Source organism: Cornus florida, unplaced genomic scaffold (genome assembly GCF_030987335.1).
Source record: "Cornus florida cultivar Cherokee Brave unplaced genomic scaffold, ASM3098733v1 CherokeeBrave_3.0.0_Hap2_Chr09, whole genome shotgun sequence".
Classification (NCBI taxonomy): domain Eukaryota; kingdom Viridiplantae; phylum Streptophyta; class Magnoliopsida; order Cornales; family Cornaceae; genus Cornus; species Cornus florida.
Window position 1 is genome coordinate 8,697,838 of NW_026775579.1, and position 18,635 is coordinate 8,716,472.

Below are 18,635 nucleotides of genomic sequence, written 5' to 3' on the forward strand. Positions count from 1 at the left end.
GTTTTCCAAACATGTTTTGTTCTCATATTTCTCATAACAATATACATTACCAAACATGTTCTATCATGTTTTTGTTCCAAAATTCTGTGAGTAAATTTGGAACACCAAATATATTTTGTTCTCATTTTAAAACATCACACTACCAAACACTGTTCTGTTCTAGATTAGAACATACATTACATCACACTATACTTCCCAAACGGGCCTTGGTGTGGGAACTAGAAGAAGAGGTAAAACAAAAGCCCAAAAGGGCAAAAGCGAGAGCCGGTTTTCAGATATAATACACATTTCGCTTAGAACACGCTGGAAACAACGGTAAGGTAACATCACCACCACGAACCCTAGTTTTTGACTTTTAAATGTTTTGATGTTTTTACTTTGGTTTTGTTGCTTCAGATCTGGTTTCTGAGGGCTGAAATTCGTCACTTTCTTTTCTTTTGATTTTTGTGTTGTGCTTTTAGTGAAAGATGGTGTTTTTGATGTGTGGTGGTTTTGGGTTGTGATTGATTTTTAGATGGATCGGTATCAGAGGGTAGAGAAACCGAGGACAGAGACGCCCATTAACGAGAATGAGATTCGTATAACCACTCAGGGGAGAATGAGGAACTACATTACTTATGCTACAACTCTGCTTCAGGTTTCTTTCTCCTTCATATATTTCTTTCTCCCCCTCTCTATATACACACACTAACACACATTTATAATAAATTTTCTTTTTCTTTTTTATTATGAATAAAAAATACGTTTGTTCATTATGCTCTATCATACATATCTTCACAATATCTATAAATTTTTCAAAAATATGCTCATTTCTGGGTGGTGATTAACAAGTTGCAAAGGAACTTTCTGTGGGGTGGATTCAAGTTCCTTCTGGTTAGATGGGAGAAGTTGTGTAGCCTTATTCAGTTAGGGGGTTGGCAGTTTTTGTTTTTGATAAGTAAAGATTGGATAAAAGAAGCCTTCAAAAGAGGAATGCATCCCTCAGAAGATACACAAGGCCTAATAGGGCCTCTAAACTCTCAAAAAGTATAAAAATCAACTATCTCCTCCATGGATTTACAATCTCTCTCTACAATCCATCAAAAAAGAGTGTTAATAATAAAGAACTTCAAATCCCACATAGAAGTCTCCGTTTCTTCGAAAGATCTCTTAGTTCTTTCAAGCCATAAACACCACCAGATGCAAAGAGGCGTAACCCTGCAAAAATCATGGACTTGGGCCCCAACTATACACCCTCGCCAAGCCTCAATGCATTGTTGGGCAAGTGTCCATGGAGGTATAGGGTTGAGAGGAATAGATTATGGAGGAGTGTTATTGCTTGCAAATTTGTGGAGGACTGAGGGGATAAGGGGTCTAGGAGGTAATATCCCTGGGAGGGGTGGGAGTTCAGAAATTCATTTAGAAGGGTTGGAATGAGTTTTCGAAACATATCATGTTCAAGTTGAGAAGTTGGAGACTAGTACAAATTTGGATTGACACTTGTTGTCATGATAGGCCTTTAGCATGCATCTTCCCGAGACTATCCAAGATGGCGTGGGATCCTTAGTTGTCTTGAAAGCGGAAGGATGACATGGGACATGTGCGACTTGGGAGACATCTTCAAGATTAGGAGTTGGAGAATATTGTAGGTTTGTTGGCTTTATTATATCACCAAAATGTGGATGGGGAGGGTGTGGATGAATGGATTTGGATGGGATCCTGTTAGGGTTGCTTCTAAGTAAGAATGTAAGATCTTACTAGTTTCTACTGGAGTGTCTTGGAGGATTGTGGACCTACCTTTCCTTGGAAGGCAATTTGGAGAACCAAACCTCCGTTGAAGGTAGTATTTTTTGGGTGGACGGCGGCTTTGGAAAGGATCCTGACAATTGATAATCCGAGGAGGAGGTTATAGATTATCGTGAATTTGTGTTGCATGTGCAAAAGGGAAGAGGAGTTGGGAATAATTTCCTATTGCACTGTCTAGTGGGGAACCAAGTTCGAGATGTGTGGAGAATAGCCCCTCTTTGCTTGTGGTGGGGGTTGTGTCGAGGAAGAAATAGAAATTGTTTGAAGGAAAGGAGACTCTTCTTTGGTCTCTTAATTTCTCTATCCTTTGTTTTTTGGACACATGGATGGACTTGTAAAGCTATAGAGGATATAGTGGATTTTGTGGATAGGATGAGATTATAGCGGTCCCTTTGGGACTTTTTGTGCATTTGTATATGGGATTCACTCCCCTCTTGAGTGCATTTCAATGAAACATTACTTAAAAAAAAAAAGGTAACTTATCATATGCTTTCCTTAATTATGTAAAATGGTATCGACTATTGAAGGACTCAAGTGTGTCCTTTCACATTTTTCAATTACTTAGAGAAATAGCCTTGGTTTACGGTTTTGTTGGCATGAAGCCAAACTAAATCTTTGATGCATCTAGCCCATTCCCTTTGTACAAGCTCAAGGATTTTCTGCATGATTTCATATGAACTGCAATGAATCTGCAAAACAGTTCGTACTTAATGTAGGAAAATCCATGGCAGTTACTATGCTCTTATGTATTTTTGTGACGGTGAATTATGTAATTTGAAGCTGCATTTCTATCTTTATTCCTTCTGTCCTAATACTTTCTCTTACTGTATCAGTTCCCATCGTCATGTATTTATGTGACAGCAATTTATGCAAGACTTTAATTAGTTTGTACTTTTGTGAATGTGAAGCTGCATTTTTATCATTCTACTTCGTCATGTATTATTTTCTCGCTGTTGAGTAGTTTGGACCCAAATTTTCATTGTTGAAAAACACAAAGAAGTTACATTAGAATGGGGCATGATTATTTCTTTTTTCCCCTTAACATTGCGTTTTGTATTTATACTTGATGACCTCTTTGAACTGGGCTCCTTTAATATCTATTACTGGAATCCTGGGCATTGATAGAACTGTCGGCTTTTACTCAGTTTTTCCAATTGGTTGTACACTCAATATCCTTATTGTCTTTTAACCTCTGTTATTATCATCATCATTTTTTTGATACTTATTTCACAATTTTTAGTATTTATAATTTAATACAACTAGGTTTTCATTTTTCACATGATAGAAAGCAGTAAACATAATATTCATTTGCAATTGTTTTTAATAATAATATGTATATATTTTTTTGTAGGAGAAAGGATCTAATGATATTGCTCTCAAGGCCATGGGGAGAGCTATCAACAAAACTGTTATGATCGCTGAACTGATCAAGGTGTTGTTGCTGATTAGTGTGGCTTTCATTCTTTTATTATAATTTTATTTTCTCTCTTTCTATCACCCTTTACCTTTGTTGGGTTTGGGCAATCAACTGAAATAATTTTCTGCATAATAATGTTTACCTGCACTTTTTGATCTGTGCTCATAGAGATGTTATATTTTGTATCAGAGAAGGATTGCTGGTCTCCATCAGAACACATTAATTGGTTCTACAGATTTCACTGATATGTGGGAACCACTAGAAGAAGGCCTTCTTCCGTAAGGATATAAGCTTCCTCTTGTGCCCACGAACTAGTTATGCGTGGTATGGTTTTGATAGTTGGCTGATATATTTTCTTACTAATGCAGCCTAGAAACTACTCGCCATGTGTCAGTTATAACAATTACTCTGTCCAACAAAGAGCTTGATACATCATCTGCAGGGTAAACTTGATCTAGTTGTTTCCGCAAAGTTGATTGCTTCTACTTATCCAAAAAAAAAAAAAATTTGTTGGTTGCTTTTTTTTTTTTTTTTTTTTTTTCAGTTGTGGATTAGTGACGTAATGTTGTGATTGCATAGCATTGGGATATGTTAACCTGAATTTGAACAAGTAGGTCTCAGTAGATATTGTGCTTCTTCATTCATCTCCAATTACTGAAACTCTATATGCAGAGTTAGCTTATCCATAAATACTCTCTTTATTTTAATCCATAAGTGGGGATGTTGATAGATGCTGATTTATCTATTTGTTTTCCTGTCTGGAATTGGTTTATGAGATCGGACATCCTTATAAAAAACGTAGTGGAAGATGCACAAATTTTGTTCCTTTGATTCTTTGGGATATTGCAATGGAATGCGGCAAAGACCATGTTTGACTTTTCTCTCTTCTCTCTCTACTTTTTTTGATGTCGGAGTCTTTCACTCCGGCGTCTGTCGTTTATGTGTATGCTCTTTGTTGCTGGATCTTTGGCTTTTCGGCAGGGAATTTTGTTATGCATCAATCCTTATCTCAGTGTTGTGACCCTAACTCGTCTCAACTTCCATGGAGATATCAAAAGCTGTTCAATAGGCGATGATTTGGTTTTCAGGGTTGATCATCAAAGTATCAAGAGTGTGAATCTGCTTTGCGATCATGTCTGGCAGGTCCCTTTGATAGAGATGTGGGGTGTATCGAAGGGATTGAGGCTTGGGCAACGAAAGCTTGGAAGGTTTCAAGCGGGGTGAAAGTTTCTTCCCTTCCCGACGATCTATTTTTGTGTAGGTTTCCTTCGGAGGTTGAGGCTTTAAGGGTTTTGGATGAAGGAAGAAAGAGATGGGGCGAAGCATTGTTATCTATTAACATCTGGTACTTCGCGGTTGGATGCTCTGCAGTGAAAGATCGTAATATACGAAGGGTGATGTTGTTTGGCTTGCCCCTTCATCTTTGGTGCCATAAGTTATTTGTTGCAATCGGAAATTTATGTGGTGGATTTAGAGGTGTTGAGGCGGACGTCTCAGCGAGTGGAGAGAGAATTCTTCTCTATGTTTCCGCCGGAAAATTGATGCTGGAGTATGTTTTTTTTTTTTTTTTTTTTTTTTGATAAGTAAAATGTATTAGAAAGCGTTCAAAAGGGGAATGCATCCCGAGATATACACAAAAAGAATCTATGAACTCAAAGAACCCAAAAAGTCCACAATGTCCTCTAAAGAAGAATAATCCCTCCCCCAACCCAAACAAAAAAGGGTACAAATAATAGAAAATTTCAGCTCTCCAATAGAGGACTCCTTCCCATCAAAAGATCTTCTGTTCCGCTCTTTCCAAAGATTCCATCAAACGCAAAGAGGGGTCACCCTCTAGAAGTCTCTAGCCTGAGCCCCCACCCATTGGCCCCTCCAGATATCTAGCAATCCTCGAGAAGTCTGAGGCATGACCCAATGGATGCCAAACAAACCAAGCGAAATACTCCAACATTCATAAGCAACAGGACAATGCAGCAGAAGGTGATCCACGGACTCTCCAACACACTTGCAAAGACAACACCGGTTAACAATGATATGTCTTCTCTTGCGTAAATTGTCCAAAGTCAGAATCTTACTCCAAGCTGCAGTCCACACAAAAAAGGCCACCCTAAGTGGCGCCTTAGAGAGCCACACCGTCTTCCACGGGAAGGGCAACCCATGAAACCCAGAGAGGCGCACAAAAAATGACCGGACTTGGAACATCCCATTAGAAGAAGGCACCCAAAACAAGGAATCCACACCAGTGCCATCCAGTTCCTGTCTATACAAAAGGGCCAACAAGCCAGTGACATCATCCAACTCCCAATCCTGAAAAGGTCGCCTGAATCGCACATCCTAAGACAACGTCCCGCTATCAAGACGATAGCTGTCAGCAACCATAGCATGTTTGTCAACAGCAATCCTAAACAATCTTGGAAACAACAGAGCCAAAGGCCTATCTTCGCACCAGGAATCCTCCCAAAACCTGACAAATCTTCCATCCCAAACTCTGAATCTAATGTGTTTGGAGAATTCATCCCACCCCTTCCCAATGGACCTCCACACCCCCACACCATAAGCAGCCCTAACAGGCCTAGTTGACCACCCCCCTCTCTTTTCCCCAAAACGACAAGAAATGACCTTTCTCCATAATCTATGTCTTTTACTGCCGAACTTCCAAAGCCACTTGCCTAGAAGAGCATTATTAAAAGGGGCCAGTCTTCTAATTCCGAGACCACCAAGCTGAAAAGGCTTGCAAACCTGATCCCATTTGACATGATGATATTTAAACTCTTCCCCACGACCCCCCCAAAGGAAATTCCGTTGGAGCATCTCCAGTTTTCCCACAATAGAGGCTGGAATCCTAAAAAGCGAGAGAAAGTATGTTGGAAGGCTTGACAAAACACTCTTCACTAACGTGACTTTTCCACCCTTGGAGAGATATTGCTTTTTCCAACCAGCCAATCTTCTCTCGACCCGCTCAATCACCGGGTCCCAACTTCCCACCCTCCTTGCCGAGTCCCCCAGCGGTAGACCCAAATAAGAAATAGGGAAGCGTTGCGTCCCACAGCCTAAAGCAGCAGCCAGAGAATCCACATCCTGCACCTCCCCCACAGGGACAAGCACACTTTTTCCCACATTGACTTTCAGACCAGAGACAGCCTGAAAACAAACCAAAACACATCTCAAATACTGCAACTGGGACACCTCAACCTCACAGAAAACAATAGTATCATCCGCAAAAAAGAAGGTGAGAAATCTCCATCTGCTGAACCGATTCAGGGCCGAGCTTGAAACCCCTAATAAACCCCAAATCCACAGCCCTTCTCATCAGCCTACTAAGGGCCTCCACAATAATAATAAACAAAAATGGGGAAAGAGGGTCCCCTTGCCTCAGACCTCGAGAACTACCAAAGAATCCCGTAGTAATCCATTTCCTCCATTTCGCACCAAAACCCATCCTCTTCAACAGATACAACAGGAAATTCCAACTGACATGATCGTAGGCTTTTTTGATATCCAGCTTACAAAGAACACCAGGAACACCACTACTAAGTCTAGAATCCACGCATTCACTGGCAATGAGAGCCGAGTCCAAAATCTGTCTACCCCCAATAAAGGCATTCTGAGACTCAGAAACAACTCCATCAAGCACCTCCCTCAGCCTAAGCGCAAGGACTTTTGCAATGATCTTATAGATACACCCAATCAGACTAATTGGTCTAAAGTCCTTGACTTTAGAAGCACCACCCTTCTTAGGAATAAGGGCAATAAAGGATGCGTTCCGTGATTTCTCAAATCTCCCCGTGGAATGAAACTCATGAAAAGTGCTCATAATCTCGAGCCTAACCACCTCCCAACTTTCCAGCAAAAATCTCATAGTAAAACCATCTGGGCCTGGAGCCTTATTGCCATTACAACTCTTGAGAGCCTTCAGCACCTCCTCCTCCGAAAAAGGAACCTCCAGCGCATCCTTTTCCAAAACAGAAATAGAGTCAAAATGAAGGTCATCAAGCCTTGGCCTCCATCGAAGAGGCTCAGAATAAAGCCTTTGGTAGAAAGAGACAATACCATTTTGCACCTCCTCCTCTGTAGACAGGACCGTACCATCCACACACAAACGCCCAATATGATTGCCCCTCCTATGAGCATTAGCAGTTCTATGAAAAAACTTGGTATTACGATCCCCATCTTTGAGCCATAAGGCTCGAGATTTCTGGCGCCACGAGATTTCCTCCAATAGAGCAATTTCCGCACATTCTGCCTGACAAGCTGCTCTCTTAGTGCGATGAGACTCAGAAAGAACACCCTCCCCTTCCATTCCATCGATCTCGGCAATATCAGTCAAAGCCCCATTCTTCCTCCACTCCAAATTCCCAAACTCCTCCTTATTCCACTTTTTGAGCTTATTCTTCAGGAGTCGAAGCTTGCTTGCAAGAATGAAATTGGACGTACCCACCACCGGGTTCTCCTCCCACTAAGAAAGCAAAGAAACCTGGAAATTATCCGCTCGAAGCCATATGTTCTCAAATCTAAAAGGAGTGCAACGAGATCTCAAACCTCCACAATCCAAAACCAAGGGGATATGGTCCAACGTAACCCTAGCCAGCACAGTTTGAACAACATCCGGGAACTTCTCCTCCCAGTCGCCGGAAATCAGAAATCTATCAAGCCGAGAAAAAGATGGCGGTTCCCTCCCGCTGGACCAAGTAAAAGAAGCTCCCTCAAGAGGGAGATCAATAAGCTGATGGCCATCAATAAAATCAGAAAAATGCATCATAGCTTGAGTCCACGATCCACCTGTAGATCTCTCTGCCAGTGACCTAACCACATTAAAATCACCAGCCACACACCAAGGAAGAGACCACCTCCCCTTCACCCCACTCAACTCCTCCCACAACCCATCCCTCACACCATCATCAACCGGCCCATACACCCCAGAAAAACCCCAAGAGAACCCATCCTCCTCCAAAACAAAAGCACAAGACAAAGAAAATCTCCCCCTGCAAACCTCCATCTTAGCCATCCATCGCCTATCCCACATAATGAGAATACCACCAGAAGCCCCAATAGAATCCAGCGCCTCCCACTCAACACAACGATTCCCCCACAAACTCCTAACCACTTTCTCCGTCATAGAGTCCATCTTTGTTTCTTGGAGGCACACCAAATGCACCCCCCATTTTCTAACTGCCATCTTCACCACCTTCCGCTTGCCCGGATCATTAAGACCACGGACATTCCAGGATAGAAATCGTAGCTTCATAAGGAAACAGACGCCCCCATCACCCCCTTACCACTTCCCCTCTCCTTCTCCCCTGCAGACTTTCTGTCATAGTTCACATCAAAACACAAGTTCCTTAACTCCCTTTCCCCTCTTCCTGGAGTAAGGTTCTTCTTCTTCCTGCTTCTCCTTCTAGAAAACTGAATCATCTCCCCCTCTCTCCCCCTCAACAGTAGCTTGAAGAATGGCCAAGGCTTGTTCACTATTCCCCTTGCAAGAGACCCCCAGCTTCTCACTAGTAGCCCCAATGTTAGCCATAACCCAATCCTTACCAGTATCCTCACCTCTCTGACTACAGACCATGCTGTCCAAACCCTCTGGATGAACGTCAGCCAAGGGATCCACCACCCCAAAACTAGCATGACCTTCCTTTTCCCACAAAATCAGATCAAGAGAGTTACCCTGTTCCACCCTGCATCCATCATTCTCACCTCCCATGGCCTCCATTTCCTCCTCAGCATGCGACATCCAATCATCCCCATAATCTAACATGCCTTCCTGAATGGAAAAATTCGGGTTGCAATCAGCAGTTTGGTCTTCATGAGAGGCTCTATGCTTTTGCAGCTCCTTCACCAAAAGATTGGCAGATTCATCACTGAGAGAGATTCTGATGTCTTTGCCCACACAAACAGTCACCAACTCAGGCACAGAACCCTTCACGCAATGCACTGGACCACCTTTCAAAGAAGAACACAGCCCATCCATACCACCCAGCAGGGGCTCAGCCAGCCTACCCATCTCCTCCCCTGAAGTCCTAGAGGAGAAGGAAGCCTCCGAACATGTTTCAGCAATCCCACCACAAAAATGGTCAACTTCCCTGTCGTTGGACAAACAAACCGGCCCATCCCTCTCTGACGGCCGAACAGATCCAGAGTCAGAACCAAACGCAGAGCTCACCACATCCACCGAGCCCATCTCAATGATAGGCGATAACATTTGCTGTCTCCCACCGACAACCTTCCCCCTTTTGCTTCTCAACATTAAGCTAGAAGGAGTAGGAGTAGAGAGAGGAACAACCAAAGAGTTCTGAGCATTAGATGAATCGGACATACTTGGACACGAATGGGGAACCTTGTTGGCAACCCATTTCTGTTTTTCATTTCTGGATCATTTCCTCCTGGATTTCTTCGAAGAAAAGCCGTCTTCTTTCATAAGAGCGTAAACAACATTCTCATCATCCCCTAAGGATTCGGACTGAAGAAGCTCGAACCTATTGCCCGAGATCAGGTTCTGACAGCACGTTCCATGTCGGAAAGTCTTCTGACAAGATCCGGTCCCCTTCGTCTTGCTCAAACTTGTCTTTGCCCAATTCATCTTTTCCTTCTTCGACCAAACACGCACCTCTGATTTTCTCTGTGATGTGTCCGAATGGTGATTCGTAACCACCGAGCTTTGGACCTCTTCTGAAACTGATTTGGGTTGCCCACCATGCAAAGAAATTGATAGGCGGTGGTTTGGGCCCCATTGAACCACCCTATCCTTAGCCTTTCTTAACTTGTTCTGAACAGGCCCAGTAGAAATAGGCCCAGATAATTTAAGGCGTCCATCTCTCTTGACTGGTTTGGGGTATTGAGGATCAAAGAGTGGCCTTTGAGGTCAATTTGATTGAGGAAGTCACTCCCCGCATCCTCCCGAAGTCTTACCATGATGGCATTGGGGAGAGTCCCCACATCCCGCATGGTGCAATGATCATCAAAGGAGGTTACCGGAATTTATAGTTCTGTTAGGATCTCAAAGGAAAGAGCCTATTGCATGCCCACGCGCCTGAAGCGAGTAGAAAAGGCAGATCTAGGAGTCGTGTCAATCACGCCCTTAATCAGTGCCCATTTCCTCGTGTTGAACACTTCAAAGATCACCAACCACGTGGACGAGATCGTGGCATTAATGGAGCCACTAATGCAATAGCCAAAGCTGGGCCTAAGTATGGGCTTGCAGCACGTTCTGGGCTTTCTTTGTCTAATGGGCTAACTCATCACGGCCTTCAGAAGATTAAAAGGGCTGTTAATTGGGCCAGCAACCAATTATCAATCTCTTTTCTGAATGAGAAGTCCAGTTCACATTATTTGGCAAAGCCCAACCATGAAGCTGAAAGGTTGTACGCGGGGGCCCATTTCTTTTCTTAATTCAAAGCCCAACCCACCTTTCTCTCATGTTATTAGCACTTCACAGAGTCCACGTTTAAACGACGTCCCTGGAGTTGCTTGGAACTCGCCGGAGAAGAGGAGATGGATGAATCTCTCTACTGCCGCGGCTGGTGAAAGACTTGTCGAGAAGGGTTCGTCATTCTCAGTGCTGTGCCCATAATTCACAGTTGAAGGGAAGCTCTAGATTTCCGTCTCGGGACTCTCACGGTAACCATCATGGAGTTCGATGGTCAAGAAAAGAAAAGTAGAAGTGGGTTCCTACTAACGGTTTAGGTATGTCTTCAGATCTTTGGAGCCCCTTTACTGTTCCACCCTCTTCTTCTACCCCTTCTTGTGAGGTGCCACGGGGTGATGCAGATATTTTGGAGAAGAGGGGTGGGTTACCAGTTCTGAATTATGAACATAATGTTAGGTTGAATGGAAAAGAAGTTTGCGAGTTTGCTTTTCCTGGGCAGTTGGATATCGTTGACAGTGCAGTCAAGGATTTGTCTGAAGAAGTTACGATCTGTGTGGGAAGAGATTTGTAGTTTCAACTGTCCAATGATGAGGCTCTGGCTCTGTTCAAAGAGCTTCGATTAAATGTTGTGTTGAAAGGTCTTAAATGCATGCCTTTTGCAACGGATGAGGAGAATGAGGTTGGTAGTTTTGTCGGATTGGGAGACTTTGTTACAGATTCAGATGTTTATGAGTATGACAAAAAGTCTAAAGAGGAGATGGCTGATGATTTGGGGGCTATCCAACAGGCCTGCTCTAATGAGCTTGCACCTTGGCTGGAGAATGACTTTAACATCTTAGTGGAGGAACCCCTGGCAGTGGTGTGACCTGATGATGAGGTTATTGATTTGGGGAGAGATTGCGTGGTTGACAACATTGGAGCTACTAGTGAGCTGTTGGGAGTATCTTAAGAGGGTAATAATGATCAGACTTTATCTATTCTTCAAGTAATTGTGAAAGGAAGACAGATAGCAGTCACTAATGAAGTCACTAACACAAAGCCCATATCGTCTTGGAAAGGGATTCAGGAGATCAATAATCTCATCTCTGACGTCAATTAAGATAAGAAGAAAGGTGTGGTGATGGATAGGGGCAGGACTAGGAGTAGGAGTTTAAAGTAGGGGGGAGGGGAGTTAATCTTATCTGGTTTTTAATGAAGTTATGAATCATTATTTGGAATGTTCATGGTCTCAATGACCCGAATAAAAGGAGGGTGGTGAAGGTAGCTTTAAGGAAATGGGGGGCCCAAGTTGTTTGCTTGCAAGAAACCAAGATGGCATCCATTACTGACGGGGTGGTTAGAAGTTTGTGGGGAGGAAGGTTTGTGGAATGGAGGCTTTGGATGCTATAGGTTTTTCGGGTGGTATTTTAGTTATGTGGGATAGCAAATGGTTGTCTAGAATGAATGTGTGGAAGGGGAGATTTTCTGTTTCCTGTGAGTTCAAGATGGAAGAGGATAATTTCAGATGGGTCTTTTCTAGGGTCTATGGACCGGTTGTTGATAATGAGAGACCTATTTTATGGGAGGAGCTAAGCCATGTTCAAGAACTGTGTCCTCTACCCTGGTGCTTGGGTGGGGATTTCAATTCAGTCAGGTTCCCGTCAGAGAGGTCTACTGGGGGGAGAAGGTCCATAGAAATGGATCAGTTTTCCGACTTCATTGATGAGCACCTTCTTATTGATCTACCAATGGAAGGTGCAACCTATACTTGGTCTAATGGTAGGAACCCAATTACTCTCTCAAGACTGGACAGATTCTTGATTTCTGGGGAGTGGGAATAAAAATTCCCGGACGTTGTTCAGGCAGTTTTAGAAAGGGTTACCTCTGATCATGTTCCTTTAGTTTTGGATTGTGGGGGTTTGTGTTCACGAAGAACCCCATTCTGTTTTGAGAATATGTGGCTGAGAGCAGAGGACTTCCAAGGGAAAGTCTGATCTTGGTGGGAGGGAGGATTCGTTATAGGTGCGCCCAACTTCATATTAACACAGAAATTAAGAGCTCTCAAACTCTCTCCTAAGTAGTGGAATAAGGATGTTTTTGGGAGCCTTGAATGGAGGAAGAATAGAGTCTTTGCTGAATTTTTTTGAGATTGATCAACTTGAGGAGGAGGGCGGGAATGTGGAGTCTCTTTGTACTAGGAGAGCTTCTTGTCAGACAGTTCTTGCCGAGATTGTTAGTATGGAGGAGATTTCGTGGCGACAAAAATCCCGGGCTCTTTGGTTGAAAGAGGGAGACCGTAATACAAAATTCTTCCACAGACTTGCTAATGCTCATAGAAGGAGTAATCACATAGGGCGTATACGGGTGGAAGGTGTGGAGTTGTGGAGGGAGGAAGAGGTGCGTAGTGGGATCGTTTCTTTTTACCAAAAGCTTTACACAGAACCTTTAGGTTGGAGACCCAAGCTTGATGGACTCCCTTTTGAGGCTATTTCTGAATTGGAGGGAGTTGGGCTAGAGCTTCCTTTTACAGAAGAAGTTTTAAAGGCCTTATCTAGTTGTAATGGGGATAAAGCTCCAGGGCCTGACGGGTTTACTATGCGTTTTCTGATGGAAAGTTGGGCTGTTGTGAGAAATGAAGTGATGAGTACCTTTAAGGAGTTTCATTCTACTGGTGTCTTTGAGATGTCGCTCAATGCATCATTTATTGCCCTCATTCCCAAGAAGGGAAGCGCTTCTGATATTAAGGATTTCCGTCCTATTAGCTTAGTGGGTTGTATTTACAAACTCATAGCTAAGGTGCTTGCTCAAAGAATGAGAGAAGTTATGGATGGGATTGTTTCAAACTCTCAGAATGCCTTTGTTGGAGGACGGCAAAATCTTGATTCAGTTCTTTTTGCCGGTGAATGTGTGGAATCAAGGTTGCGCAGTGGTGTTCCTGGAGTTCTATGCAAACTTGATATAGAGAAAGCTTACGATCATGTAAAGTGGAATTTTCTACTCTATTTGCTTTAAAGAATGGGGTTTGGAAGTGGATGGAGGTTATGGATTGAGACATGTCTTTCGTCTGTCAAATTCTCAATTCTTGTGAATGGTTCTCCCGTTGGCTTCTTCGGGTCCACTCGGGGTATAAGACAAGGTGATCCATTGTCATCTTTTCTTTTTCTTATTGTTATGGAGGGCTTAAGCAGACTTATGCGTAGGGTAGATGATCTTGGTCTCATTAAGGGATTCCGGGTGGGAAGAGATATTGACCATTAGGTTGAGATTTCTCATTTGGTTTTTGCTGATGACACTCTGGTTTTCTGTGATGTTGATGTGTCTCAACTTAGATATTTGAGGTGCATCCTAGCTTGCTTTCAGGCAGTTTCTGGGCTAAAGGTAAACGTGGCTAAGAGTGTGCTTGTCCCGGTTGGGAATGTTCAGGACATCTCTTCTTTAGCTGCAGTTCTTGGGTGTAGGATGAGATCCTTTCTTATTCCTTATTTGGGTCTGCCCCTAGGGGCCTCTTCCAGGATAGTGGGGAGTTGGGATTCTGTGATTGACAGGTATGCAAAGAGGTTGGCAGGATGGAAGAAGCAATATTTGTCTAAGGGGGGCAAAGTAACTCTTATCAAGAGCACTTTATCAAGCCTTCCCACATATTTTCTTTCTATGTTCCAAATTCCATGCTCCGTTGCTGATAGAATTGAAAAAATTCAAAGGAATTTCCTTTGGGGCGGAAGGGGAGAATAAGTATCACCTTGTTAGATGGGAGCAAGTATGCAAGCCTATAAAGTTGGGTGGTCTTAGTATTAGATGATTGATTCCTTTTAATCAATCTCTTCTGGGCAAATGGTTGTGGAGATACGGGAAGGAATGACATCGCCCTTGGCGTAGATTAGTCTCTTGTCGGTATGGGGAAGATGTTGGTGGATGGACTACACGTTCGGTTTCTATTGCGGGAGGAGTTGGGGCTTGGAAATCCATTCGGAAGGGATGGGATGCCTTTTCCTCTCATATCAGATTCAGAGTTTGTGATGGAAGTTGCGTTCGCTTTTGGGAAGATCTTTGGTGTGGGGATCAGCATTTATGTCGTACTTTTCCCAGATTATATAGTATTGCAGTTGATAAACATGCTATCGTAGTTGACTGTTATTGGCTTGATAATAGTGGAATTACATCGAATGTTCATTTTCGGCGTTCATTTCAGGACTGGGAGTTGGAAGAGGTGAGCATTTTCTTGGATTGTATCGGTATGAAGGAATTGGTAGGGGTTATGATAGTTTGACATGGATTCCCTCTTCTCTCGGTCGCTTTGAAGTAAGATCTGTGTTCTTATGTTTGTCTAATTTTGTATCCTATGATTTCCCATGGAAGACCATATGGTGCTCTAAGGCTCCTACTAGGGTGGCATTCTTTGTATGGACTGCTGTTTGAGGGAAGATTCTGACAATCGATAATTTGAGGAAAAGGGGAAATTGTTTTGTTAATCGGTGTTGTCTATGTAAGCAGGATAGGGAGTCAGTTGATCATCTCCTAATACATTGCTCTGTAGCGCACGATTGCTGGAATCTTATTCTTGGCCTGTTTGGCATGTGTTGGGTAATGCCACGTTCTACTAAGGCGTTGATTCATGCCTGGAGAGGTTGTCGTGTGAGTAGGAGTGTTCGTGATTATTGGAAATCTGTCCCACATTGTGTTTGATGGTGCATTTGGAAGGAGAGAAATAGTAGAATGTTTGAAGGAAAGGAGTCGTCTACAACGACATTGAAACTTTTTATTTTTCGTTCTCTTTTTAGTTATGTGAAGAGTTCTTGTTCCTCTTCTGATGATTTAATTACTTTTTTAGATTCTTTGGGGCCTTAGACCCCGGTTTCTCTAATGTTTATGGGACGCGTTCCCCTATTGAACGCCTTTGTTAATTTATTATTACTTATAAAAAAAAAACACATAAGTGGGGATGTTGATGCCCTTTAAATCGTCCCGAGTTATCTATGCCAATTTGAACTTGATTGTTAATGCTCATGGCGGTTTGCCAATAAGTGGGTTCACATGAATCAGTTTTTTACTTATATTGTCTATTACAGCGAGTAGAACCTTCCTTCCCTTCCTTTCTCTATGTGTGTGTATGCGTGCGTGTGCCTGTGTATGTTTTTGTCTGGGGTACTTAATTCTGGTCTGATAGTACCTTGTATTGTTTTAGATGGGTGGTCTCTTCCAATGTGAATTTTGTATTTTAAACTAATTGACTCTGGTTACTTCATTTCTGTTTGTTGGATAGCTCTCTTTTTAACTTGTTCTATCAATGCATTATCAGTTTACACACGTTACTTGGAGAATTACCAGTTGATTATGTTTTCATTTTACTTGCTTTTCACTGGTTAGGAATGACTAATTAGTGGCAGATTCAGCAACAGGAATACATGATATGTTACATCGGGGAGAATAAATCATATAATCTATATGATTTATTAAGAGTTATTGAAGTGTGAAGCCACCAGGGTTATTAACTAGGTTCTCATAGGATTTTTTGAAGATACAAATTTTTGGTGACTGCAAAAGGATTATGACGTGGATGTACTGCAGTAAATTTTAGCTACTGTTTGTTTTTTTTCCCTTTTCATACCGTTTGTTTTGTGGTCCTGTGTCAGCAGGGTCATTGACTAGGCTCATGGGATCTCTTAACAACAAAAATTGTTGGTGATTGCAAAAGGATTATGACATGAAAAGAAAAAGTTTTGGGTTTTGGCGTACTCAAACCGAGAGCTAAGAGCTATTATTATATACAAGAATATGGTACAAAGAAAGGAAACTAAATCAAAGAAAAATAAGAAATATGCCAAAATCTATGTGATCCCATGATTATGGGGATCTTATCTATGTGATCCCATGATAATAGGGATCTTACATAAAACACTTAAAAAAAGGCTGAAAACAGTTAGTAAAAATAATAAAAATAATAATACAAATATTTCAACACTCCCCCTCAAGCTGGAGTGAAGATATCAATCAAGTCCAGCTTGGTAATCGAGGAATGAAGCAAAGATGTACCAACGGATTTGGTGAACGCATCTGCCGACTAATTAGAGGATCGAACAAAGCACGGCTTGATAATCCCTGAACGAACCTTCTCTCTGATAAAATGAATGTCCACCTCTATATGTTTAGTCTTCTCATGAAGAATAGAATCTAAAGCAAGTATAATGGCTGACTTTGTTATCACAAAACAAGTCTGAGGATTGTTTTTCACTTAGCCCTAGTTTCTCCAAGAAAGATCGAAGCCAGAGAATCTCACAAGTACCCTGGGCCATGGCACAATACTCAACCTCTGCTGAAGATCTCGAAACTAAAGGTTGCTTCTTACTTTTCCAGGATATAAGATGATCTTCATAGAAAGTACAGAAGCCAGATGTGGAACGTCTGTCAGTCTTGGACCTAACATAGTCTGCATCACTGAAACAGGATAACCCAACCTACCTGCTAGAAGAATAGAATAATCCAAGTCTAGGACAGGACTTAAGATATGATATACCGCATCCATATGAGCTGTACGAGGAGTATGCATAAACTGACTCACCAAATCAGGACGGGTGTTGGTAAGTGACAAACCCCTTTCTATGTGTTTAGAAAACCGACTTTTTAATGCGAGAGGTCGCTTCGCAAGGTCAAAATATGATTGTGGTTTAGGAAGCCTTTAAAAGTCAAATTTACATTTATAAAACCACTACTACAACTAATGAAGTATAGCGAGTAGGGATCGTCCACAAAGATTATACGTGTTGGAATTTAACTTCGACTCTAGCGTATCAAAAGATTGCAAAGGAGGGTTGGGTTGGTTGATTACTCTAGAAAACAATTAAATTAAAATGCAATTAAAGTAAACTAGTGAGAGATAGGGATTTAAGAGATATGAAGAGAGGTCTTAGGGTGTTGGAATCACCACTAAGTTCATGTAATTAACCAATTACTTTCCATTAGTGGGGAATGCGTTGTTGCAATCTAGATGTGACCACAAACATAAACACAATTTATATATAAAAGTGTGAACTATCTAATGCAAGAGTGAATTGTCTACCTAACCAACAAGTAAACTAAGTGTAGAACAACCCACCAAGACAAAGGCATAATCCATCAATTAATTAACAAATGTATCTAATGAGAGCACACATCATTCTAGAGAATTATGGAATTTGCAATAATAAGTGTGGAGTATCAAACCAAGGAAAGTTTGTCCACCTACCTATAAACATGAATTCATTTGTAGAACAACCCATCAAGTGTAAGTATAATCCATCAAATTAATTGACAAACCCATTCAATGAAAACCATGCTTAGTCATCACTAAATTCTTGATTAATCACACATAGACATGCAACCAACATAGAGAATCTAGTGTAGAGATCAATTCCCAAATAATCACACATAAGACAACATGTCATTAAAATAGAGAATCGCAAGGAAGAATTAAATTAACAAGCACAAGGCTAACCACTAATCACAACAATATATATATAAATCCCCAAAAATAGAAATACAAGGGTTTAGATTACACAAGACTTAGGGCTCATCCAAGCCCTAAGTGAAGAGCCTAGCCAATCATGGAGGGGGTGGATATGGTCATGAAGCCCTCAAGGGCAAGCTCCAAACATGGTTCCATCTTCTTCTTCCTCTTCTTCTTCTTCTTCTTCTTTGAAGCTTTAGAGAGAGAGAGTGTGTGGATCTAGAGATGTGTTCTTGAGATGTGCCTCCACTTCCCTCTTTTCTTCTAACTCTAATATCTAACTTTCTAGAGAGAGAAACTACAATAATATAGAAATTACAATGCAAAAATATGAATCTCCTTACAAAAATGGTTCAATCCCTCTTATATACAAGGCTTTTAGAGCCCAAAAAATGTGAGAACTCGGCCCTAGGATCTCCCCTTTCAAGCACAGCCCGAGTTGGTTCCAAATGAGCTTTAGATCTGCTTTTTTATAACTTCTGCGAACGGTTCGATTGATTCAACCAACAGTGTGATCGTTTAGAGGTATGGTTCGATCGTTCAGAGGTATGGTTTGATCGTTCAGAGTTGGTTTGATCGTTCAGAGATATGATCGTCCAGGGTTCGATCGT

At 41.9% G+C, this 18,635-nt stretch overlaps 1 protein-coding gene across 2 annotated transcripts in view; it reads left to right on the top strand.

Moving 5' to 3' along the window:
* The first annotated feature begins 263 nt into the window (after positions 1 to 263).
* The window catches only part of LOC132273535 (uncharacterized), a 34,697-nt gene continuing 16,325 nt past the window's right edge, over positions 264 to 18,635 (top strand). Inside the window, exons 1-5 of one of the 2 annotated variants that reach the window (XM_059774493.1) lie at positions 264 to 320; positions 515 to 637; positions 3,137 to 3,217; positions 3,392 to 3,480; positions 3,571 to 3,645. In XM_059774493.1, the coding sequence (XP_059630476.1) occupies positions 515 to 637; positions 3,137 to 3,217; positions 3,392 to 3,480; positions 3,571 to 3,645 (368 nt within the window). In that variant the 5' untranslated portion in view covers positions 264 to 320. The remainder of the gene's footprint in view (positions 321 to 514; positions 638 to 3,136; positions 3,218 to 3,391; positions 3,481 to 3,570; positions 3,646 to 18,635) is intronic. The other variant, XM_059774492.1, reaches the window with a different exon arrangement.